The sequence below is a fragment of the Melozone crissalis genome, unplaced genomic scaffold (genome assembly GCF_028551555.1).
Source record: "Melozone crissalis strain CALT ecotype California unplaced genomic scaffold, PUWL_Pcris_2 ptg000016l_1, whole genome shotgun sequence".
In the NCBI taxonomy this organism is placed as follows: domain Eukaryota; kingdom Metazoa; phylum Chordata; class Aves; order Passeriformes; family Passerellidae; genus Melozone; species Melozone crissalis.
Window position 1 is genome coordinate 24,836,604 of NW_026535794.1, and position 25,504 is coordinate 24,862,107.

Below are 25,504 nucleotides of genomic sequence, written 5' to 3' on the forward strand. Positions count from 1 at the left end.
TCCCTTCTCTCACCACTCCAGCAAGCTCTGTAATTAGCTTGTCTCTAATGAAAGGTGGAAAAAGCCTCCAGCAGAGACTTTCCATGTCCTGATGAGAGATGAAGCAGCACATGTGAAGGGTGGTGGTCTCTCACAGTGCTACCATCATCTCCTTTCCTGTCATTTGAATGAAGATACTGGTAGTGCTTGAAAGAAAAAAAAACAGCTGATATTTTAACATAATTTTCCCTTCATTTCACTATTTTATTTATTCAATGGGTAGTTGTGAGCTGTATTCTGTAAATGCCTCCACATGCTGAATGATCTAATTTTCCATGTGGGAGTACAGAATAAACTTTAGAACACAAAAGGTTGCACAGAAAGGTGGTAATATACAAAATTACCATCAGAAGGCAGATTATTATACAGAACATTCTTTTTAACATTATGAAACAGCTTTTAATTTAATACTAAGTTTGAACTGACAACATTCAAAAAACAATCACAAAGCTTTGGAGTTTAATTTCTTGTAAGGGAGTATCCTTAGAGGTAGTTGTTGAAGCATATTAAGTAAGTTTAAGAGGAAAGAAAATTTAAATATAAGTTCTGCTGAATAATAATAAAGGGATTAATTGAAATCATTAATTTCTGGTCATAACAGAGCTTGGTCAGAAAAGGTGAAATGGAACAATACCTGAGTTCTTCTCTGAGTCTCAAATATCCACGAACTGTAAATATGAGAGTAATCTTGCAGAGAACAACACTGCAGCTGGGGGTACTGTTGGATGAAAAGTTGGACATGACCTGGTAGATGTGCACTCATAGCCCAGAAAGCCAAAAGTGTCCTGGTCTGCCTAGAAAGCAATGAGGCCAGCAGGTCAAGGGAGGTGATTGTCCCCCTCTCCTCTGCCCTTGTGAGACCCCACCTGCAGTGCTGCATCCAGCTCTGGCTCCTCAGCACAGGAAAGATTTGAGCTTGTTGGAGCAAGTCCAGAGGAGGGTCATAAGGATGATCAGAAGGACAGAGCACCCTCTCCTATGAGGAAAGGGCGAGAGGGATGGTGTTGTTCAGCCTGGAGAAGAGAAGACTCCAGAGAGACTTGTTGCAGTCTTTCAGTACCTTAAGGGAGTTTGTAAGAAAGGTGGGGAAAAGCTCTTTAGCAAGGCCTGCAGTGATGGTACAGGGAGTAATGGTTTTAAATAAGTAGAGGGTAGATTCAGATTAGGTGCAAGGAAAACATCTTTTACAATCAGAGTGCTGAAGCTCTGGAGCAGGTTGCTCAGAGAGGTGATAGATGTCCCTTCTGTGGAACATTCAAGGTCAGGTTAGACAGAGGTCTGATGTAGTTGAAGGAGTCCCTGCTCAGCACAGGAGTGCTTGAACTAGATGACATTTAAAGGTCAAGCCAAAACATTCTATGATTCTACACAGTTAATTTCACAGGCATACGTAAACAAAAGCTTGCCAAGAAAAGGATTGTCATTTGTTTGAGGTATTGTTTAAAAAGAAATAAGAAAATTAGGCAACAAATAAGAGAAAAAATCAAAACATAACATGGCCACTGATTTGTCTATGGCTAAAGTTGCAAAATGTGAAATAGACAGTGATGAGGTAAGACTTGTGTTTTGTAATTGTCCCTGGCTTTGGAGTGGTACAAGCTCTTACATCTTTCCTTTTTATCTCTAATTATGCCAACTTGTTAAAAAAAAAAACCCAACACAAAAAAACCCAAAAAAACCAAAAAAAAAAAAAAAACCCAAAGCAAATAAACCACCAACCTGCTCCCAGAGCTACACTTCTGGGATTATTAGAGGCCACCAGTGTAACGAGGTCCATGATGCTGGTGGATGGTGGGTGCCCGCCTGGAGCCAGGCTTCAGAGCTGGGAGCTGAAATGCAGAGATGGCAAAGTCTGGAGCAGAGCCAGAAAATGAACCCTAAATTTGGGAGTCTCAGTAGCTGTGCTGAATGTAGGAGACAGGAGATTTCTGATCAGGATGGTTTGTGCTTGCTCTTGGACAGTCCTGAGGGAGTTACTGCAGTCCAAGGCTTGAAAGATCCCAACAGATGAACCTTGTGGAGAAGTGTTTACCTCCAGCATCTCCCAACATCCCTGCTCAGCTTTCCACCACCCTTCTCACTCTTGTCTGTGATGTTTTTGAGTCAAGATTGTTTGGGGTTTTTTTGTTGTGAGAGTGGTAAGTTTCAGAAAAAAAAGGTGAATGTTTTAAGAACAGAGTAGAAAATGTTCTTGTTGTTCAGGTATCATGCTGAGAAACCACTTGGCAGGGGTGATTTTATTTCAGCTGACTCTGGAGAATCTGAGGAATGCCACAAATGCATTTTTAATGGTCAGCTGCAATTTTAATAAGTAACAAATTGCACCAATCAGGGCATAATTTAGAGTGAAAAATATCTCAATGATATTAAGTCATTCTAAAGCACAGGGCCAGATGAAAACACCCATGTTCAACACAGGCTTTGAACTCACTATGTTTGTGGAGCTGAAAGCACAATCAAAACATTGCTCTTCTTTTTGGTGTATGAGATGTGTGTCATTTGCAAAGGATGAAACTGGAGAGATTATAGTTAAGATTGGTTTTAAGTTGATCCTCTGTTAAAACCGTATGTCAACATACATCTTCTTCATGCAACAATATTTTCAACACTCAGGCTGCTGGCTGAGATTTGGATAATTGCATATAGCATCCCTGTTGCTTGCCTGTGTCTTTTTAGCTGCTATAGGTCAAATATCACCTTTCTTTAAATAACCTCTGCAATAAAAGGCCTGAGTGCTAATTATTGGGTTTTGGCTCCATTGAACTACAATGAGAATTGGGGACATACGTGCAACATTAGTTCTTTGAAAACTGAGATTGTAATGAGAGAAAGGAAATTATGTGATAAATAGCTTTCTCTTTGTTTGCCTCCTTAGAACATCTTTCCTTGCTGGTTTCTACTAAAGCCTTCAAGCTACCTGGAAGCATGTAACCAGATCAGTCAGTCTGTGCTGGTGTGTGTCTGCTGCAGAGCTCCCCTGTCTCCCAGAACGATTTCAGTGTTGCAAAGCCCAGCAAGGGAATGGTGGGCAGGTGGCAATCACTGCTTGCAGTGATTTTAAAGGCAGCATCCTCACTGACTTTAATAAGCCCTGGATTAAAGGGCAGGAGACATCTTATGCAACTTCTCTGTAATAAAGGAAAACTCCCTGAGCCACTCATGGAGATGTCACACAGGGGATGGGCAGATGTCACCATGCCTCCTTTCTACGTTTTTTAAATTTGGGCAGAGGGATACCTGTGATGAAATAACACCAATGCTACCTGGTCTGCAGCAGTGGCCTTTGGAAGCAAGGGGGGGACACTGAAAGCTGCTTTTATATGAAGCTGTGATGTGGTTAGAGTTTGTTCCTGAAAAAAAACTCTTACTTTATTAAGTGCTCAGTTTCCTTTAATGCTTTGGAATATTACAAAACTCAGCCAGATTAATTTGAGGTCCCAAAGATAAGCAGTTCCTGAGTGTCTGAGAAAGTCCTTAATGGGTGAGAGGAGAGAGACAAGAGTGTGTGCCACCAAGAAAAGAAATGGGGTGTGAGCTGAAGCTGCCCACTGCCCAGCTGGGGCAGCTGTATTTAGAGTTGTTACCCCACACAGCCCAGCCTTTCTCCTGGCTGCAGCCCCAGAGCCTGGAGTGGGGAGCTGGTGGTGCAAAGCCTGAGCACAGAACAGGGGGAGCAGAGCACCTGGAGCTCAGACAGGATTTCCCTCTACATGATGGCAAAAAACACCACAGTCTAATTATTTTTTGTTTGCTGGGTCACCAGGCAGAGTGGTGATCATCACTGATGCCATAAATATTTATAGAAAAAAATTCCATTTCATCTTCCACTTTCACTGAGGTATTTATCCTCACTGTTTCTCTGTTTGTTGTCAGGTTACCCACCTGATTAATTTTTCATCACTCTACACTTGTGGGCTAATGCAATGTTGCATATATTCAGATATCTGTGAGAAGGATGACTATACTGTTTTTGCAGGAGTGCTTTTTCACTATATATTTTGCATGCTGGTAATAGAGTGTTTCTGTATTGCTTTGAGGTGGTACATTATTATTGTTGAATGTATTTTTTCCTTCTTTTAGATATATTATCAAAGCCTTCACTGGTTTGTTTATTCTAAGAAAATCTTTATAAATCCATTTTCAAAGCCGTGCCTTGCATTTATACATATTTTACACAGCCTTAATATGTTGAAGAAAAATCAGAGGTCAAGCAGAAGCTCACAGATCCAATTAATGAGTTCTGGTAAATGCCCTTAAATCCTTGGTGCATTGGGAGTAGAGCGCAGGGACACCTCTCCTGATGCTTATTTTCACTTATTCCTTCAATATTTAATTAGCATGGCTTACTCACTAATTCTCAGTGAGTTTTAAAAATATTTAATTTGAAACTAATTAGACCAATTCCCTGACTATTAATTACCCAAACCTGCAGATATAGGAATGGTAGGAGATCAGTCAAAGTGAAGACACTGGGTGCAGTTTTATGTCAAGGCTGAATCTCAGGTGTGGCTGAACAGACTTAGGCAAATCTCTCCAAATCCTTCTCTGTACCCCTTTTGTCCTTTGAAAGAGGGAAGAGGGGAGTGGCATAACAACCTCAATGTTGTGCTTGGCCTGTGTCCTGCAGAGAGAACCAGGTCAGCCCCAAGCAGTGGTGTTCAGTCATGTCTGAAACATGAGTCAGACTGGCAGGACATGTTGCTGGTGCAGAGATGTGCATACCAGGTGTGTGTCTTATGGTACATGCATGTTTGCGTGTGCATATGCACATCATGACACATCACAGAGTCACAGAATGTCTCGAGTCAGAAGGGACCCTAAGATCACAGGGTTCAGATCCCTGCCCCTCTCAGGACTACCTAAAACTAAACCATATGACTAAGGGAATCATCCAGACATATGCATTTTCCAGTCTTTAAATTAATGAACAATTTTTATTTTGCCATAATTTTAAATGGTGAAATAATTGTATTGCTTGTGGAACTTGTGGAAATAATTGTATTGCTTGTATTTTTCTGAGGCTCTTTCCTGACTGGATTTACAGATGTGGGAGTCTGTACAGGAGTTCTTATTTTTCAGAGGTTCAATGTCCTGAAGTAGACATACTGCTAGTTGGAGATGCTCATTTGGTAATCAGCAAGTGAAATTTCAGTGAAGCATTACAAACTCTTAAGTTTTCCATTCGTGCTTCTGGGCAGATGGGCATTACTGTAATCTTGCAATAAATGTGTCATGAAATGTGTTACTGAGATTTGTAAACTTGCCAGTTTGATTGAAGTGAGGAAGCTTGCTCATGCTTCATTACTCTTGTGGTTTTGTATAAACATTTCTTAAGCAGTCTCAAGTTGTCATAAGGAGCATATACCTGAGTCTCTTTGTTACTTCAGTAAAGACACAGAGGCTTAGATCTCACTCTTAGAAGAATAAAAAAGGAAAATTATGCTTTTTTTTACATTTTCCAAAACAGTGCTGTCCATTTTTCCTGCTGGTACATTGGTTCTCACCTTAGACTTTGGTCTTGCGTCTTGCTGAGTGTTTCGATGTGACTTTTAGCAGTGGACTTGCAAGCATGGAAGCATTGCTGCGTGTGCTGTGCAAATCCTGCCCAGCTAGTTGTTTTCCCATAGGCCTGCAACCCTGCCAGGTAGCAAAAGGTGTGGGTGGCAGAGCAGAAAGCCTGTCTGAGAAAGCACCATGAAGGTTTGGGGTCTGGCCATGCAGCCAAGTGGGAATTAGATTTTTCTGTCCATCATTTGTTCAAATGGCAGCATGAATCCTTCTTCTGCCTGATTAAAGTCAGTGCAGCAGTATATACTGCAGTAAATAATAGGAAAATACTAGAAAGATTTATTTCTCTGTGTTTGCAACACAGAGAATAGGGGTTCCAAATGAGCTGCTGCAGGTGCCCTGCATTTTCAGAGACCCTCAGCTGCTGTTAAATCACAGTTGTGCACTGGGACTTCCAGTGTTTGTTCTTCACACTGACATCAAAACTGTGCCTGCTTTCATGCTTGTCTGCCAGCCTCCCATTGCAGGAGGGAATGAAAGAAGCAGTGCTGTCTCCTGAAACACATAGGAGATGAAGTGTATCTTATTTTCACGAGAATATTAATGAGGAGCTGCAGACTGAACAACTTGAGTGTGTAGTAGTGAGGGTGCCTGCAGTCTCTGTCACCCTTCATATCTGATGACAGTAAGATGACTTACTGGGGGTAAAATTGGATCTTCATGCACTTGGTTTCTCTAAATCCTAAGTAGCAATTGAGAATATTCTTAAGTAAGGTGTCTTTTAGTCTGTTATCTAGACTTAATGCAGTGTGCATTATTGGCTAGGAAAGCTGTGGTTCATTTGTTTAAAACTGTAGAAACAACAGAGCCCTTTTCCTGGCACATGCCATGTCTAGTGGCAATATTAATTAAAAAAAATAAAGTTAGATCAGTTTTTAATTTTTTAACTCACCTTAGTTAACTCACTCACCTGTGATTCTTCTGTTTTTCCCAAATGCAAAATACTGAAAAAAACCTATTTTTTATGCTGCTAGAGACAAGCAATGCATTTTATTTAGTTTAATTTGGTCTGTGATCTTGATTTATTTTTTACCCGTCTTTTAATCAGCCAGAAAGACATTTTTGGGAGGTCTTTTTGTTTGAGTGTTGGAATAACTTCACTCTGGTGCTGGACTGCTTCTGCCAGTGAAAGACCTAAGTTTAATAAGTAGCGCTGAACCATGTTCCGCTGTAAAAGTTTTGCAGTTATCCTTTATGTTTGAGCAGAATTTGATCCCATTCTTTATTTTAAGTATTTGTCTTCTTCTTTCTCTTTGCTACAAGGCAGCTTTTCTTTCTGCATCTGTTTACCACTTGTGTTGCAGAGGTCATAATTCTAATTACCAGTGAAAGCTCAAAAAAGAGGAAATCAATCTTTTCTGTATTTCAGGGAATTTTCATCTACAGCTCTTAGGACAAAAACTAAATTAACTGCATATTTTACTAACATTGAGGACAGATTTGGAATGGAAGCTAATAGCTGGGCATGTCTTGGCCTGAAAGTTTTTGGCAAACTAATGAGGTCAAGGAAGAAATTAAGAAAGCTCAAAGGGTTGATCTGTAGGAACAATTCAGGAGCTCTCTCGCTGAGCTATGGAGTGATTAGAGTCATGTGATTTCAATGTAAGTGTCTGGCATAAACAAGGAAATGAGGTCCTGTTTAGGACAATGGAAGAAAATGAGAAATATAGACTGAAAAACTGCCAGCAAATGAAATGCTGAGATTATCACTTCTCACCAAAAGTTGGAAACCTTGCTGGTGAAGACATACCAGTTGTATTCATGAAGAAGATATGCAGCTGGGACAATCTTCTGTAGAGGTTCTTGGCTTGCTTTCTCATGTCCTCACATCTTTAATCATCACTAAGAGCATCTTTATAGATAAGACAGATATAAAAAAGTCTCTTTTCAGTGAACAGTGCAAGAGTATGAATAATGGAAGAAAATCAGGTTGGTATTGCTAATAGGCAGCTTGTCTTCAGAATCTCCATACATTTGTTCAGAAAAAGTGTTTATTAAACAATTTCAAGCACATTTATAAGTTTGTTGTCTATTAGCAAACAGGCAAAAAGACAACTTCTGACTGCAAATTATTTGCTACACACACTTCAATCACATATATATTTATTTTATAAAAAAGTTTTGCTCTGTTTCTTTGTAAAATAAACCTGGCTTATGTCATCATTGAAAGTAGTGAAAAATGTTAAGTCATTTATCATGCTAATGAGAAAATAATCTCAACTGTAAACAGAAAAAGATAAGTAAGGAAACCATCAGTCTTCAGTTTTCATTCTGCTCCCTCTAGACAGCTTGTTAAGTCACATTGAAGTTAGAGAGTGTATGCCATGGAAAGACTTGTAAAGAAAATTTTGGGGAAGAAACCACCAAAATTGCTGTGGTTTTGTTCATGTCTTTTGTTATTCTGTCATGTGAAAGACCCAGATAGAGTATTAAACAGACAAATATGAAACTTCTGTATAGAGTTTGGGTATGGGACAGAACCCAGACTTACGTTTTTCATACATTTCTAGTTTGGTTTTATGTTATTCCGACAGCCGTGTTGGGATTGGTGGCACTCATTAAAGAGTGTGTAGGGTGGCCATTTCAATTAGAAAAAAGGGAGCTTTAAAGTGGAAGCATACTTTGATGCCATAAAGGTTCTTAAAGACCTGGTGTAAATTTTACAAATTGATTTTAAAAAGTATTCTTCTAATAGTTAAAAGTGTTGTGCAGGGAGGTAGCATAACCAGTGAAGTACACTGTGGTATAATTTAAAACAATCTGCCACTTTTTAGCACTGGTTATTTCATAACTCTTCTGTTGCTCCAGGCAGTTGGGATTGTGTGGCTGAGGGATGGGGAAGCCAACAGCCAGAGACAAATTATGTTCAGGCTGGAATAACAGCAGAGCTGCTGGCAGCACCACAGTGTGGCTGCTGCGGCTGCTCCAGGAGTCAGAAACCTTCTCCTGCTGATTCTGCTTGCAGATGGGGCAGTGGTTATCACACTTAGGGATGGTCTGTTATCTTCAAACCAGTCCTCACAGTGGGATAAGGAAAATGAGAGTCCCAGCTGGTGAAAGTCCCAAGCCTTTACCTTTACGTGTTTTGGGCTGCAGTCTCTGTAGAGCTGTGAGCCCTCACCCATTGTTAGATTTGTCCTGTACATGCCCATTTCCATGGGGGCCATTCTTATACCAGACAAGATTATGGGATGGCAATAAAAAATCTTGGTCTGTTAAAGCTGAGTGGTGGAGCTGGGTTGTTTCTCCAGTCTCTACCTACCCCCAAAGAAGCTTTTTCCTACTGTTTGCTTTTTCCAGGAGGAAACTTCAGTTAAAGCACATACCAAGTTGGTTGTGAGGATTCATATTTCCTTCCACCCCTTGCTTCATTGAATTAGGTTTTAAACAAAGTACTTTTATTCTTAAACTTCTTTCTCCTTTGTTTTTTGCAATGGTGAGCATCACTCCTCCCAGATGTCTGCCTTCCTTTCCATGAGCTTTCCTGAAATTATTCCTCTGTTGTGTTCCTTGTTAATTAATTATACTACTCTCTGCTTCAGGGTTTTTTTTTTTTTTCTCCTTTGGCTTCTTTGAGACTGTGATAAAATATCCTAACTTGTGTATCAAGAGACTTACTCTTTATACTCATGTTAGTTATCTTGCAGCATCTACTTTGTCATAGACACCAAAAACATCACAGTAGTGAATTGTAGGTAATGTACTATCTCTAAATTACTTTGTCCTTCCTCACCATCCTCTTCCATGTCTTTTACTAGTGTTGTAAATCCTGCTGTCATCATTAAGGGGAAAAAGTTTCATCTTTTCAGTAAGTAGTAAGGCATTTTAAAAGAAGTTTCATAGTACAATATCAGGGCTGTATTGCCTCACTAGCCATTTATTTTGAAGACATATAAAATGCTTCCATGCTTATGCAAGGAGATAAGAAAATGAAGGCAGATGAATGGGTAAATGAAAGATAAGAAATACAACTGTTTGGCCCCTCTCTTCCTTAACAGGAAAGACCTGATAGCAGGTAGTGCCTTGTAGCTCTAAGTGGAATCTGACTGTCCAGACATGGGGAGGCAGCAAGGCAGTGTGGGGAGCTGAGGGCTTTTTGCTTAGCAATTGGCAGAGCACAGCACTGTGGCTGTTGTTGACAGCAGTTGGGAAACTTAGCTAGAGGTCAGATTAAAAAAAAAATTAAAATTGAGTCAACAGGGAAACATTTGGAATAATTAAATTCCAATATGATTAGTTTTTGTATAACCTTGTGGCAGCACATTCTCCAGTGCTGGCAGGCTAAACAAAGAGGTCTTCTGATCCTGCTGTAAAACCTGGATGAATTTGGTTTGGATTCTTCCACCTTTTCTGTGTTTGTAATCAACAAAACAATCAGATCAATGAGGCCCATTCATCTTGCTAAGATATTCCAAAAACATCCTGAATGTGGGATAAAGAAGATAAATCTTCATTAACATAAGAAACAGGACTGAGTGAAGCACAGTGCCCAAAGCTGCATTTACACTGATAAAGACTTTTCATTGAGGAAGAAATTAGGGAGCACTTTCACCCCAGGTTAGAATGGAAAACACAAACCAGAGAATGGGATTTGTCTGAAGACACATCTTAGCTCTGGAAAGCTGGCATGAAAGGATACACTGAGAGATGAAAAACAAACAAAAAATCATATCAAAATTTGTTGCTTGATTACTCAAGCATATTCATCTTCAAATAAGAGTGACAGTTTCTTATACTTCTTTGTTCCAACACAGTTAAACTTTCTAGTTCTTCTCTTTTGCTTAAAGTTTTAGCCTAAAGTTTTCTGGAAGCTGAAAGGCTGCACACATCATCTCAACTGCAGGCAAGATTAAACAGAACTCCAACAGCACTAACTACTCTAACACAAAGTCAGGAGCAAGCCAAATCTCACAGAGTGAATTGCAATTAAATTGCAAGTGGAAGACATTTTCCAGTGGTAAAACATTAGTGTGGGTGACCTCAGTCTGCAGCAGCAAAGCTTCCAAACAGCAATTTCCCTAAAACGGTAAAAGGTTGGGGTTTCTTTTGTGGGATTTTCTATTTCTTTCCATGGCAATACTTCTAACACATAAGAAAAATCTGTGTAACAGGAATATGTGTCTAGTCTTTCATGTAAACCTCCTTAAAATGCAGAGAATAGTCACATGGTTTGGTTTGAAAATGTAATTGCTAAGGTCTGTCTTTTAGCATGCTCTTTAGGCGAATTTGTATTTGCTGAATTTTTCATGTTCTTGCTTTAGTTAATTGCTTTCAGTTCATACTTTATCAATGCTACTCCAAGATTTAGAAAACAGGATTAACCACAGTTTGAGAGAGATTTCAAACAAGAAACAATTCTTTATTGGGGCTTGGTAGTATAAGGAAAACAGAAGCTCAATCATTACAATTATACCATGATTGCATAAATGAAGGTAAAATAAATAAGCTCTTTCTTTTCCTTTTCTTCTGTGTTGGAGATTTTTGAGATAGAAGATAGGCATTCATTCATGTCTTATTTTTACTTATTTTATGCCACCTGACTTGAAGTGATGAGGTTGTAGCCCAGAAGATGCTGTGATCTTTTCCAGATGGAAAAACTCATCTCACTTCCCCCTCCCTTTGTTGTTGTTGTTGTTGTTATCGCTTTTTGGTTGGTTGGTTGGTTTGGTTTGTTTTCTTTTTTAATGGAAAGAGAATTGCAGGTTTACAAGTGAGAATTGTTCATGTAAGTTTTCATTGTTTCAACAACGTATAACATGGTCTTAAAGCTTGCTGCTAATTTTTAGTGTTCACTATTCAATGAACAATGTATTTGTCCTTTCCTCAACTATTTTAAACATAGAGTGAGAGTTGAGCATAAATTGATGTCTTTGGTGTAGACTTTCTCATTCTTTGTGGTTCTGTACAATGATGTAGTTGGGAAAAAGGAGGCACAGTCACTGCTGCTTTGCTCACCATTAATTTGCTGTTGCCAGAATCACTCAGTTTGGGCCTACCTCATGCTGAGAGATGCTATGCACTGGATTAATCATAAAGAGTTAGCAAATTGTTCTTAAGGAGAAAAAGGATTATAATAATGCAGCACTGAAAGGATGTGCAGTATGCTCAGAATCATGAAGCTTGTAAATTGTAATACATTTATTATAGTTTTGTCTGAGACATTGCAGAAGCTTCAGAATGGGTCATGCTACAGATGCTTATATAGCACTTTGTTTCTTCAGCATCTCACTCTGCACTTTGACCATGCTAACACTGATGAAAAAGCAGCTTTGCACCCTTGAACAGCTCTCCTGGCTCCTGGGCAGTTTATAAAGACAGTCTGAGTCAGTGTGGGATCAGTGTCTCCACCAGACTAAGGGTACTCAGAGATGTTGATTGTGTTGTATTTTGCATGACTGTGAGATACAAGATGTGTGCTGGAAATGCATTTTAAGCCAGAACCATTCCAGGACAGACATCTGCACATCTGCTGCCTCTGCTGTGCAGCATGGAAAGCCCACAGTGTCTCAGCTGCAGGGGAACTGCAAGGGTCCAGCAGCAATGGGCTCTTTGTGTGTCATCAGGATGATCCCTGCAGTCTCAGCCACCTCCCGTGTCATGTGCTGCCCATAAATGAGGAAACTAATTTAGTTCAGCACCTCCTTAGAGTGCCTCTGAAATACTGGAAAGCTTATCAGCAAGCTCTTTGGAGATGTTGTTTAAGAGTAACTAGGAGATGGTGGAAAATATTTCTCTCTCTGAACAGAAATGTCCAGGAGACCACATGAAACGAAGGATTCATCAGCAATCTTACTTACAGTGGTTGCACAGTGAGATGGCTAACTGTGATAAAAGGTGCCTATGGTAATAAAATCCTCTTCAGTTCCATTTCTTAAAGGCCTGTGCTGCCCACTGGGGTCTCGTGGCCACAGAAGCCTGCAGTGATAGATGGATGGATGTGAAAATTAGGGAAATAGTTTGTGACTATTGAGTGTCCTAAAATAGTGCCTCTTATGAGATGGAAAGTTATGTAACTCAAAAACATGACAAGGAGCCTTAATATATTAAAATAATTTTCTAAATGTGTGTTTTGTTTCTGGAGATTCTTATACTACTTGCCAATAAATTGCATGGTATTTATTTTTTATTTCAGATGTTTCAGTTACTCATTTAGAAACACATAACACTGTATAACACCAGATGTCTGATGGATGGTTGCAAGTGCTTTAAAAATTCTTTGCAATTAGATGGATCTAATCGAAAGTCCTTCATACAAGACCAATTAAAAAATTAGTGGTAATGTATAGTTTTGACAAAAGCTTTTACCTACATGAAAAGGCTACATTTCCCTCCCCCCGCATCACCACTTTTTGTCTACTTGTAGATGTGCGGAAGAGATAGGAAAAGCATGATGGCTGGAAAATCTATATCCTTGGGAGGTGCAAGGTGGAGGGGACTCCAGCCTCCCTTATTTATTGTTGTTTTCCTGTTTGTTTGTTTGTTTGTTTGTTTTAATTTGAAAGGAAGGCGTGTTATTGGCTAGATGATTGAGCCATAAAGATAAGGTATTTGCCAATTTGCCATTCAGGTATTTGCCAATACTTCTAAGATTGTTTTTTAAATATCTTTTGGAATAATTTCTGAATTTCTATGAAGAAGGTGGGGTTTTTTCCTTCAATAAAAATTGTTTTGCTTCTCTTATTTTAAAATATAAATATTTTTAAGTTCAGTTTCAGGGATATCCCATAACGATGCAATACATGTGTTGATTTAATGTAATATGCCTTTCATAATTTCTTGGAGAAAGCAATGAAATTTAATTCCTTTAAAAATTTACTCTGTGACCACATATTCAGTATGTTGAATAAAAATACACATTTATTGCTATGTAACTCTAGAATGATATTTTGGGAACAAGAATTTGAAATAAAATTTGTTGTATAGCTACTTATAAAAGTAAATTACTGAGATGAATAGTGAACCTTTCTTGGTTTCCTGAATGGTCTGTAAATATTCATAACTGGGAGAGGTCTGACTTTAGTCTTAAATGTTTAAATAGCAAATGGTGCAAATGCATCCTTACTGCAGACTTTAATTTGCTATGGCTAAATCTATATTCTATTTCTGTTGTGAAAAATTGCAGCTAAACTGTGTAGTAAAAGGGCACTTAACTACTGGGTGCATGAATTCTTAGGGTCATTAATTATAATTCAGGTAGGATTGGGAATCAAGGCAGGTGACAGGGATATTCTGGGGAGGAGGTTTTGTTGGTTTTCTGAACTCATCTCAGTCTTCTACAGATACCTTTAGCCATATCATTGTTCCCTTTTGCCCTAGATTAATCTCTAGGTATGCTGTGGACCCCAGTGTGTCACACTGGGAACTGTGTAATAGGCAGCTTGATGTGATTTTAATTGCAAACTGTATTATCATTTTATCTGGTCTGCAGCAGGCTGCTGTTATTCTCTCTTGGAACAACCTGCTTTTCATTGCTTTGCAAGCTGATTTGTTACTGATTTCAGAACTAAATCTATAAGAAGAAAAAATATAATCCTGATCAATAATAATTTCTTGGAGGAGACAACATTGTGTGATGAAATTCTTATAGAAATAATATAACACTCTGAGTAGAAGGTTCTTTTGGAGAAAATAATCTTGAATGGGGAATTTTTTTTGGTGGTATGCTTGCACTATACTGAAAATTCTTTCATTTTTGGCCAGTAACACATACAAAGCACACCCTACAACGTCAGCATAAATAAAAATAGTAGATAGCATATTTGACACTGGAGATAGCAGTTCAGATCAGAATCCTGTTGTGTCAGTTCTTCTACAAACAGAGAGGAATAATCTGTTTCAGTATATGGTCTGGTTGACAAATCTTTAAGACAAGGATGCACACAGAATCCGAGGCAAAAATGAGAACTGAGCCAGATATTTGCAGCTCTAGAATATGGCTTAAAACATTTATCCACATTCCTTAAACCAAATAAAAGTTGTCAATGAAATTTTTTCTACATTAAAATTACCAAGAATAGAGAAAGCATGGAAACATATCAGTTTTACTGAAATATTGACTTTATTGGAGAAAATGAAGGGAAAGGCATTGTTCTGACATTGCAAAAGTGCTTTCATTTTTACCCCAGAAATGGTTTTTATTGTGATCTTTCCTTTGTGTGTCTTTAAAAAAAACCTAAGGTCACCTGACAGAGGCATACAATTTACTGTTATAAAAATTGGATTGTTTAATTTTTAGTTGACTTTTGTTCCCCGTTTGAGATCAAACCCATTGCCTTTCCTGGAAAACTGCAAATTTGAGTTTTGTCTTGAAGAGCTCACCACAATCCATTGCTCAGAGCTAGAAATACTCTTTTATTGCTTTGCTTTTGCTAGCAGAAAGCAGTTTCAAAAGCAGCCAGGTTTCTCAACAATCACAAATACAGGAGGTGGTCTCCTCTGGTTTCTGCTGTCCTTGGGAACTGGGACCTGTGGAGGTTCCAGCACGATGGATGGGCTGTCCACAGGGTGAGTGAGAGTTGGGAGCTGCCAGAGACAAGGAGCTGAGGGACTGGTGGCCCCAGCCCTGCCCACGCTGAAGGCTGTGTCAGCATGCAGAGGCAGATGTTGCCAGCTGAAGAGAATTTATAAACAAGGAAATTATCTAATGACAGAGGGTGTGCTTCTGGCTGCAGCGCTGCTTGATGGATGTCTCTTTAATAATCTGTTGGCTGTGGCTGTGCTGGGACTGTGCTGACCTGCAATGTGGCAAGGCTGTTACCTAGGATGGCATTTTACCTTTTTCTCAGTGTCTGACCCAACATCTCAAGGACTTAGGACGTCAGCCATGAATGGAAATTCTAAGGGAAATTCATTTAGTCCGTTAAGTCTGTGCTGATCAGGAATTCCTGTGGAAACCTCCTGCAGTGCACTCCTGTTCAAAGTTTGCTGCTACTGAATTAAAACCTCTGTGCTGGCCAGGCTAGCTCTAGAGCATGTCCAAAGTTTATTTCATTATTCACTGCACACATGATGAAATCTTTTTTTTTTTTTTAAGTTATTGCAAATTGTTGTAGATTGCAATTTTTGCAAAGTGTGAGCTAGTAAAATTTATGTCTTTGGGTGTGACATATTAAGTGTCTAAAGTTTTCATATCAGACAAATGTGAATTTCCAACAAGCTATTTATTATCTTGGACTGGAATAAAAGATCTTGTAGGGAAGAAAATTAAACATAGCTTTCAACTGATAAATATTTAGTCTATATATTAAATCTTAGCATAGAATTTTTAGTAAGCAGCAAATGTAATAAATCTGTAATCCTTAAATCACTTAGTGTTGCTTCTTATTTAATTTATTTATTTATTTGGAACTCAGAAGAAACAGAATGATGTTTTTAATATTAACTGTATATCCTGATACCTTAAAGGAGTGAAAGTAATTGGATGCCTGAAAGAAATGAAGCAGTAAGTCTGCTTTTTTGTTTATAGAGAGCTACAAAACCAAGTACAGTGACTCCTTTTCATCCAGCTTTTAAAAATTCCTTACAAATGTACATACTTGTATTCAGTCCTGTTACTCATCTCTCTGTTGTGCTTAAACTGGGATATGTTCTTTGGGGTATCTCTGTCGGTTACCCATTGATAACTCAATTCCCATTTTCTTTCCCTGTTGACCTATGGATGGTTGAATGTCTGTGCATTACTGTATGTTCCTTATACTATCTATTTGTGCATTCACACTTAAGATCCTAGTGGCAGAAAATTTGCAGAGTAGCATAAGCTTTTTGTAGGAATTTGTGGCCGTCCATGTGAGAGGATGAGTCCTGAATAGAAGCACCAGCAACACATAAATGTGACGTACCTGCTTCATCCTTGTGCAGGTGTGGGACTAATTATTACCTGTTCAATGTGAGCAAATATCTTTAAGACAGCTGAGCAGCTGTTCAGACATTTTCTTGGGAGGAAGAACACATTTTACATGGGCCTGACAGATGCTGATGACAGATTTGGGTGCATCTGAGGGCTGATTTATGTTGCGTCAGGAGGACTGCAGTGGACAGTTGTTGGAGGATTTGATGCAGTGGTGGCCTGATCATCAGAAGGGTGCCCACCTTCAAGCTAGAGAGGAGCATTCACTGCTGCATATGCCTGACTCAGAGAATTTACTTGAGCATCTGCAAGCAAACTTTAGAGCAGGCTGGTAGCAGCATGTGTGCTCGATGTACGTAAGGAGGCTGGGAGCTGTTGCTGGTTGACTGATCTCAAGCAGCAGGCAGGTTGCAAAGGTGATATCCTTGAAATGCATTCTGTGATTTGTTTATGAGCTTGCCCAAAGAGAATCCCCATGAGAAGTAGCATGGCTTTTCCCCTGGAACTCAGGAAGGGTGATAGTCAGCCTTTAAACTTCTTGACTTCATTTTTCTGTGTGTTTGGTGTTTATTTCGTTTTCTTTATGCTGTGGCATTTAGTTTGACTGACACTTTCAAATATACAATAATTGAGATCTGTGCTCTTTAACCTTAAAGAAAAAGCTGTAAGCTATTTCGATTAAATTCCAATTCTTTGGAACAGGTGTTGGATCAGGGCTGGGGTGGCGGGGGGAAATAAGCTCCATTTAAAACTCCAGGCAAAAGACAACTGAGGAGTCTATGACCAAGGATTGCTTAAAGTTTTTCTCTGGCTTGGAGCTGATGCAATATCTGGTGCCTGTGGCTGTGTGCACTTTGGATCTTCTTTGTCCTCTTTTCTTTTTTGGCTACTACATCTTTTACATTGTTGATGTTTCTTATAATGCCATGTGTACATTTTACTTTATTGTACCGGGCATCTTAGCTTTTCCTCCCCCATAACATTGTTTGTACACATTTTTGGGGGTTTGAGTGATATTGTTTTTAAGAGCTCTGATAACCTTCTGAGTTCAAAGTTTTATGCAAATGTGATTACTAACTCAATGTCACTGGGTGATTCTGCATAACCACTTAGAAAATGAAGAAAACTTACAAATTTTTGAGGGATGTTTTAGAGAGTAGCAATTGCAGGTGTTGGCAGCTTGGTGATTTAGAATATACTGCTCTGGCTTTTTCAAGTGTGCTATACAGATTTGAACCCTTTTTAAATGTGTCCATGCTGTCCCTAGCTGGAGCCAGGTCTCTATGGTGCATTTATCTTTATCTATTCAGTGGCAGTATTTATCTGCTCAGTGGCAGGCACTGCCAAGTTCCTCTGTGGTATTTTGTGGTGGTGTTATAGGAGAGTTTTTATCCTTACACTGTGTGAGAAGTTTCTTCTTTATTTTATAGTGTAGATCTGTCTTAATTTAAAATAGTCCTATACAGACCCAATCACCTTATTTGTCTCAGTAAATTTAGTTTTTGTGGTGGCAACTGTGATGACGTCTGTAGCAAGAAGGAACGGAATACAGAATACAGTACAGAATAATACAGAATACAGAAGGAGTTTTGCAGGAATACACATTATATGTTGTTAATTGCTCTTGGGATTGTACTTGTGGTGCCAGCCATGAGTGCTTGAAAAGAAATGAGAAGCCAATCCATATTTTTCCTTTTCCAAGGGCTACTGGGTGATGAGTGATACTAAAAGTTTGGTCAGCAGAGTAAGTCCTTATCTGTCTTGAAATTTTTGCTCTGTGAGAGAGCAAGTACTGAAGGTGACTGTCATCTTTCTAGGATCAACCAAATAAAATCATGAAACACTATAATTTTTTCTGGTTAGGGACAAAATCATTCAAACTGGGGGTGTTTGGTCTCTCTTACTAAGGTAATCTGTTAAAAGGAACTTTCCATTGGTTACAATGGTTTATTTGTGTCTAGAGGTTTTTTCTTTGCTGTTTTTTTTGGTTTGTTGTTTTGTTTTGATTTTTTTTGTGAATTGATCTGGGAAAAAAGGATAGCCCAAAAATACATATGTCTTAATCTCAACAAAAATTAAAATGGACTCACAATTTTTCTGTTACTTTTAATGAGAGGTTTTTTCCTCTACACTCAGCCAGATGCAAATAAGCAAGAAGGCAGGGGGTGTTTTCTGAACTTCATCAGTCTCAACTTTTCAGAATGGATTTATGGGAAATTCCACAAGACAGAGAGTACACCTTTGGTAATTCTTTAAATGCCTTCAATATAAAGCAGAGGAAAAGAATTATGATATGGATTTCTGTACTGTCCTACCTGCTGACATTTGCAGTTATGTAGATTCCAGGCTCTTTGTACTTCTCTGGAATTGAAATTCTTGAACCATATTTATGACAGGTGAACAAGGTTTGAGCACTTAAATTTTGCTTCTGTTGATTTAAAATTGTAGACTATGATGAAAACTAGCAATTAGCTTTGTCATCCTAATCTCAAATATAGAAGTCTCTCAGACCTGTCTCCAAACTGGGATTCGATTCATGCTTTGTCTTTGACAAATATGAGAGCACATATTTGGGGTTTTTTTGCACTGAAGTAGATGCCCAGAATAGAAATAATACTGAGCGATTTTCTTTGATGTAGATACACATCACTGAAACTTTGGAAAGTATGTAAACAAACAAGATAAATTATATAAGTTTAAGCATTTAACATGGAGTTCTGGATACAGCTGCATTGTGTTATCACCATCCCTTTATCCAGGCTCACTTAAATTCTTAAAATACTGTGAGGACTACCCGTTTCACCTTGCTTCAATTCACTTACAGACTCTTTTCACCACAGATATTGTCATTCCCACTATCAGCTACTAGACAGGGTTCAGAAGCAAATTCCAAATAGAGACACTTGTAAACTCTTAAAAATTTTTGACTAGAGACTTCAAGCCTGTCTCATCATGGAACAGTCATATTTGAACAGTCTCCTTGAATAAGTGGCAAGAAATGCTCTGGTCTTCACAAAAGTGAAATGATTATATGAAAGAATTCAGCTTCTCATTTGCCTTTATGACTCCTTTTTCATAGACTTTCTGTGCCTTTGTTTTTCCAACTGGTCTTGTCACCAGTGCTTCTATTTTGACCTGTTGCAACTAGACACCGTGTATTGCTCTTTTATTTGTAGTTTTGGGCATCATTTGTGCCGTCTACCCTAAATTCATGTAAGACTTCTGATACCCTAAATTGTCAGATTTAGTAGAATTTACACTTGTGTCTTTTAAAACCAATGTTTTTTAAGATTCACTGTGTTCTTTTGGATTCTCCACTGCCAGGATCTACAAACATGACATGTAAAAGTTTGCTGGTCTGTATAAAATAAGGAGCTTTTGTGGGCTGAGAATGTTCAAATAATGTGATGGTGGTGATGAGTAGAAAAGCAGAAATCCAATTTAAAGGAAGAGGTTAATATACTGACTATGCTGTGTGGTGGGTTCATCTTGGCCAACCACTAACTCAGTCCCCCTCTTCAACAGGACAGGGCAGAAAATACAATGCCAAGGCCTGGATGTTGAGGAAAGTCAGGGAGACTGGCCACGAGTTACCATCACAGTAAAAAGCAGACTTGGCTGAGGGAAAATTTTTTTGATTTCCTGCCAGTCAAAGTAGATGTGTGTGGTGAGAAGAAAAGGCAAATAAACAAGATATTCCACCATCCTCTTCCCAGGTTCATCTTCCATCCTTCCTGACTGACCTACCTCACTCCCCACCCCGAGCAGCACAGCAGGATGGGGATGGGAGGTTGTAGTCAGTCCATAGCACATCCTCTCTGCTCTTCCTTCCTCCTCACACTTTTTCCTTCCTGCAGCTTGGGTTCTGCCCATGGCCAGCAGTGCAGAGTCTTTATTTATTTGTGTGTTTCTGTGCTCTCTGCTTTGGGCCTTATATTTCACTTGCTTCGTAAAAGAACCTGATATCCAACAATGGATGAGATATTATATTAGGCCATTAAACAGCTGGAAGTTGTGCTTTTATCATCAAAGCTGTAACAATTTGAATATAGCTGAGTTGCCTCTTTCTACCTGTTTTCAGCTATAAAGCCAATAGTACATTCCACTTTCTGCCTAGTTTAGTCTACTTTGCTCTTTGTTATTTTAATTTTCTTGCAAATTAAAATTGGTAATGTAGCCAAACAATTCTCTTAAGGTCCCTCATCTCATTTTAAAGTAAAATGAAGTATTTACCCCAGAAATGTTTAACATGTGAATGTTTAAATATAATTTGTTATTGATGTGGAGTTTTTTGGTGTGGGTTTTTTGCTGTTTATTTTTTGAAATTGTGTGTGTGTGTGTTTCTGTTGGTTTGTATGTTTGTAAAGTGATCAGGTCTAGAATTGATTTGGTTTCTTTCACTATGGATTTTTCACCAAGAATATCACCAAAATTTTTCACTTCTGTGTTGGGCATGGTGTTTGCTCTTCTGAATTAAAATTTAATTGACCTATTAGAATTACATCATTGTACAGCTACTTCCAGGAAATGGTGTTTGTTGATGAGACTGGCGAATACAAGCCTACCACCACCAGCATATTGCCTTTTTTTTGCAAATAAGTTATTCCAAAAAAGAGTAAGTTCTGTGCAAATAAAAATTTAACTTTATTTCATAAAAATTTGCCATCATCTCTGAAGGAGATGGAAATAAGAATGGCTTGGTGGTTTTGTCTGAGTCCCATGACATGGAGGGAAATGTGCTCACACCAGCCACAAAATCTCTGTTTGAAGTGCTGGCAGTGGGTCTGCAAGCACCAGGCTGCCACTAGGACCTGAGGAAAAAAGGAAATTTCTCTGGTGCTTGTAGCCAGCACTGCCTGCTAAAGCTGTGTGTGACAGCACTGGCAGCCTGGCTCGGTGTGGAGGGCTGGTTCTCCAAAGAGATGGGACACAACTGTGGTTAGCCACAGCCTAAGTTACCTGGATTACCAGGGTAATAATGGCACAGACGGCACTGACAAATCAGTCTGCACCTTGATCAAGTATGTGGGGCTCAAAAATACATTCCCTATCATTGTTTATCAAATCACTCACATTTCTCCATGAAACTTTAACTTCTTGGCTCCTGGAGCAGGACTGATGAAAGCTTAGGTGTGGTCTGATTAATGGTTTTACCATTTGCTTCTGCCCTTCCTGCCTGCATCTGTGGTTGTCTCTTGTGTTATCTATCCTGAGATTACAAAATCTTGGGATTTTATAATCTCTTTGCCCAGCAGGATTTCCTTCTCCACCTTCAGCTCCCAAAGCTTCATTCTTCTCCTTTACTGCCTTTGGTCAGAAATTCTTTCATTCTTATCCTTTTAAAAGTTGGCCTTTTGCAGTATTTTGTTTCTAAAGTGTACTGCTTAGTAATTTATCTCAAATGAGAGCAAGAAGAGTCTGTTATGTGGTAATATACAATGGATTGTGGTATGGACAAAGAATGTCTCTAAGCTGGATACTAGGATAAAGTAGCCTTCTTTGGGTCAGTTTTGTGCATAACATTCCTCCTGGGAAGTTACTTTGGATAAATCAAAAGAAACTAAGGTTTTGATCTGTGAAATTTAAGTAAAAGATAGGAATATAACTGCCTGGTGGACAAAACTAAAGATAAAATCAGTTATAACAGTAGTCTGACAATTAAAGCATTGACTGATTTAAAATAAATTTTTAAAAATCTAATGAAAAGGATTTGTGAGGTGCCAGAATTGAGGTTATCTGTTATAATTCTGCTATAGATCCATTCCAGATTAGCAAAATCTCTCTCATGCCAGATATCTTTAAATAGTCTTTCTTTTACAGGCACATACATTACTGCTCCTCAGAGCATTTATTTATTGATGGGGGCTGTGTAAAGGCAAGAAAATTAGATTATCTGTTGTGTTAAACACATTTCCATATTGCTGATGTTTCATTGTACTGCTTAAGCTCCCAGTAGGAACTTTATTTTGTATTTTTAAGAAACATTATTTTCAAGCAAAAGGTTGGAAAAGTAGAAGTTTTTTAATTCTGACAGTCTAGACTATTCATTGTGACCTAAGGACAAATGTTTTTTGGAAACCAAACGTTATGCTTTGCCTTTCCTATTGTGTTTTTCCTTTCAGCAAAGAAAGGATGCACAAAGATAGGTTTTGTGGGTTTAGGAAACAGATGACAGCATGCAAAGCCCCATGTTTATATGCACTGTGGTGTTTTGACCTTTATTTAATGGTGTTTTTGGAAAACTTCAGAACAGGTTGGTGAAGGGTGTGCTCAGTGTTTGAGGTCAGCAAGTGAAAACAGGCGAGGGTCATCTGCCCCTTATTGTGTGTGAGGGTGAGGGTTTGTATCTATTTATTTGAAATTTTCTTAGCCAGCCTTCAAAGGACCTAAAAGAAAAAAAAAAAAAAAAAAAAGAGGCAGCATTATCTAATCAAAGCTGCTCAGTCAACTAATGACGTCAAGTAGTAACCTTAACCTTCACTTTCTCACCGTGTTTCCTTTGGACTATAAGCTATTTAACACAGCTAAAAATTACCTCATCCATCATAGCAATGTAGCCTTTTTCTGTGCTTCACTATGTAGTGGGTTTATCAGCACTGGGCATGGGAATGAGGTGAAGAATAATTTCTTCTTTAATTGAATTTGCAGGTTGGAATGCTGGGGGGAGAGGGGCAGCAATGGGCTATGCTGGCACCAGGCTGGCACCCCAGCTTGTCAGCTCCCTGTGAACAAGAGTGCTTTAATCACTGCACAGACTGGCTGCAGGGTGTGGAATAAATGCATTCAGTGCTGCAGTTGTGTCGAACATGAATTTTGAGCTACAGCAGTAATTTAGAATAGAAACATGACTTGTGTGTGGTCGCGCTCCGTGCTGACTTGGCTGCTGTGTCTGAGAAAGAGGATTGCACTGGGTGATGAGAGCAGGTGTCAGATCTTATCATGGGGAAATAAAAACACTTATTACCTTGTGGTGTGATTTGTTCATATGACCTTGCTGTTGGGAAGAATAATTTTGCTTTCTGGTATAATTTAAACAGCATGTCACTTCTTCCTGCTGTTTCCAGTAAAAGTAATGAGGCTACGTAGGATACTGGTGACTTGATGTGCACAGAGATAATTAGATCAGGTGTCATTCTCAATTCAATTCTCAATATTGTAGAGAATAATGTGGCATTGCTTTTGTGAAAGGGAAGCTGGTAATTGTCAAATACTTAAAAATTAGCAGTTAAATGGCAGTTGGCAAATCCTTGCAGTAACAACATCTTTTTTTGCTGTTTTTCTTCTTGCTTATGCCAGTCTAGAATATGAGAATCACAGATTTTTTTTTCCTCAGAATATGGCGGCATGGGTTTGGACTTCTCCTATAATATTGCAGTGGCAGAAGAGCTGGGAAATATCCGTTGTGGAGGTATTCCCATGGCCATTGGAGTGCAAACGGGCATGGCTACCCCTGCCCTTACAAGGTAATTTTCAGAAACTTTGGTTTAGCCTAAAACTCAATTGTCATGAGTAGGGAAAAAAAACCAATACTGTGTAGATTTACTGCCTAGTTGGTACTCAGTAATGCTTGAGGAAAGAACCTACTCTCTACTTCTCTCAGTTTGCTTTAGGGGAGAAAATACTTTCTCTTTTTTTTTTTTTTGATTCTAGAGTTATATTGATTATATGTTAAAATATAAACCTTGCTGAGTAGTAGATGATATGTTTAAAAACATGAAATATTGGTACCACAATCAATGAAAAAGTTTTAATTCCAGAATCCAGTTTGTTCATGTTTGTCTTTTTTCTTATATCCCAGTGCAGTAATACTAAGGATTCATTTAGTTGTAAGGATTAGGATCAGTCTGATTCTGTTTTATAATTTACTTGCTCTTTTTCCAGCTTTGCAAGGTGTCAGTCCTAAAGTTGTAGCACATATATCATGCTTCCTAAATATGCCCATTCTAGGCTATTAATAGTTTTTCTTTTTCTCATCATCTATGTCAGTGTTCCCATTTTAATCACGTACTATCATTTAGGCTTCTGCATTTTCTTAATGTGATTTGTTGTGGTTTTTTCCTCCCCCAATAAAAGTTACCAATTTCTTCATGAAGAAGTTTTGCAGATATTCTGTGTTAGAACAGAAGTTCTTAAAACTAGAGTGGGGCAACTGTCTGATCCAGCAGTTTGTCCCTGGAATATGGATGCACCTAAAATTCTGGAAGATGAGGGTGGGAATTAAATTCTAATAATTATGCTGAAATTGGAAATTTCTCTGCACTAAACAGATATACAAGAAGGGAAGTTGTACTCAGAAGAATATTTTAGGGATTTTTTGATAATTTTTAGGGGGTTGTTGACTTTTTTTTTTCCATTCTGAATGTAAATATATGTAAATCTACTGAAGAATCTGGAATATAAACTCTATTCCCTTGACATTTGCTTATCCTGCTGTATGTGTGACTTTGGAGGTCTCATCTACAACAAATTTTTCTTAAAGTTTTCTTCTCCTTTGTGTAATGCAACAAAAGCTTGCTAAATGCATGGAGTTCAGTATGTCTCTTGCAACAGTGGGTTAGCTATAGTCCAACTGAGTATAAGAATAGTATTTTAAAAGACTTCAGACAGTACTACCTTGACCCCATGACAGCCTTTTATTCAGGGGTTTAAAGAAAATCTATGGGTAAAAGAAAATGAGACTTTGTTCCATTGCAGTTTTTGGCCTTCTGCTACTCTGTTCTGCTGTAGTAAAACAGTGAAATTATGCATATTTGTGCTAGTGAAATCCTAAAGTGGAAGTTCTTGGAAAATAACAGTGAAATTGTTGTTAACTTGACGAAATCTTTAATTGAGTTTGTATCTGCATTATTGAATTTTTCCCCCACTGCTGAGCCAATTCCACTGGCTATTTATACAGTACAATGCCCCCCACACACACATGTGAAAGTGAAACTTGGTAATGAAAAGAGAAAGCTGGTTGCTACAGGAAATTTTGCCTGCGTGCCTCTTAACCTCATGCTGTGTAGTGGGAAGACCAACTGCTTGTCCTGGGCCATGGATTGAAATGGCACC

General features: G+C 38.6%; 1 protein-coding gene across 1 annotated transcript in view; it reads left to right on the plus strand.

The window, feature by feature from the left end:
- LOC128935316 (probable acyl-CoA dehydrogenase 6) overlaps positions 1–25,504 on the plus strand; it is an 80,547-nt gene that overhangs the window by 21,916 nt on the left and 33,127 nt on the right. Inside the window, exon 3 of the mRNA XM_054273563.1 lies at positions 23,787–23,916. Within this exon, the coding sequence (XP_054129538.1) occupies positions 23,787–23,916 (130 nt within the window). The remainder of the gene's footprint in view (positions 1–23,786; positions 23,917–25,504) is intronic.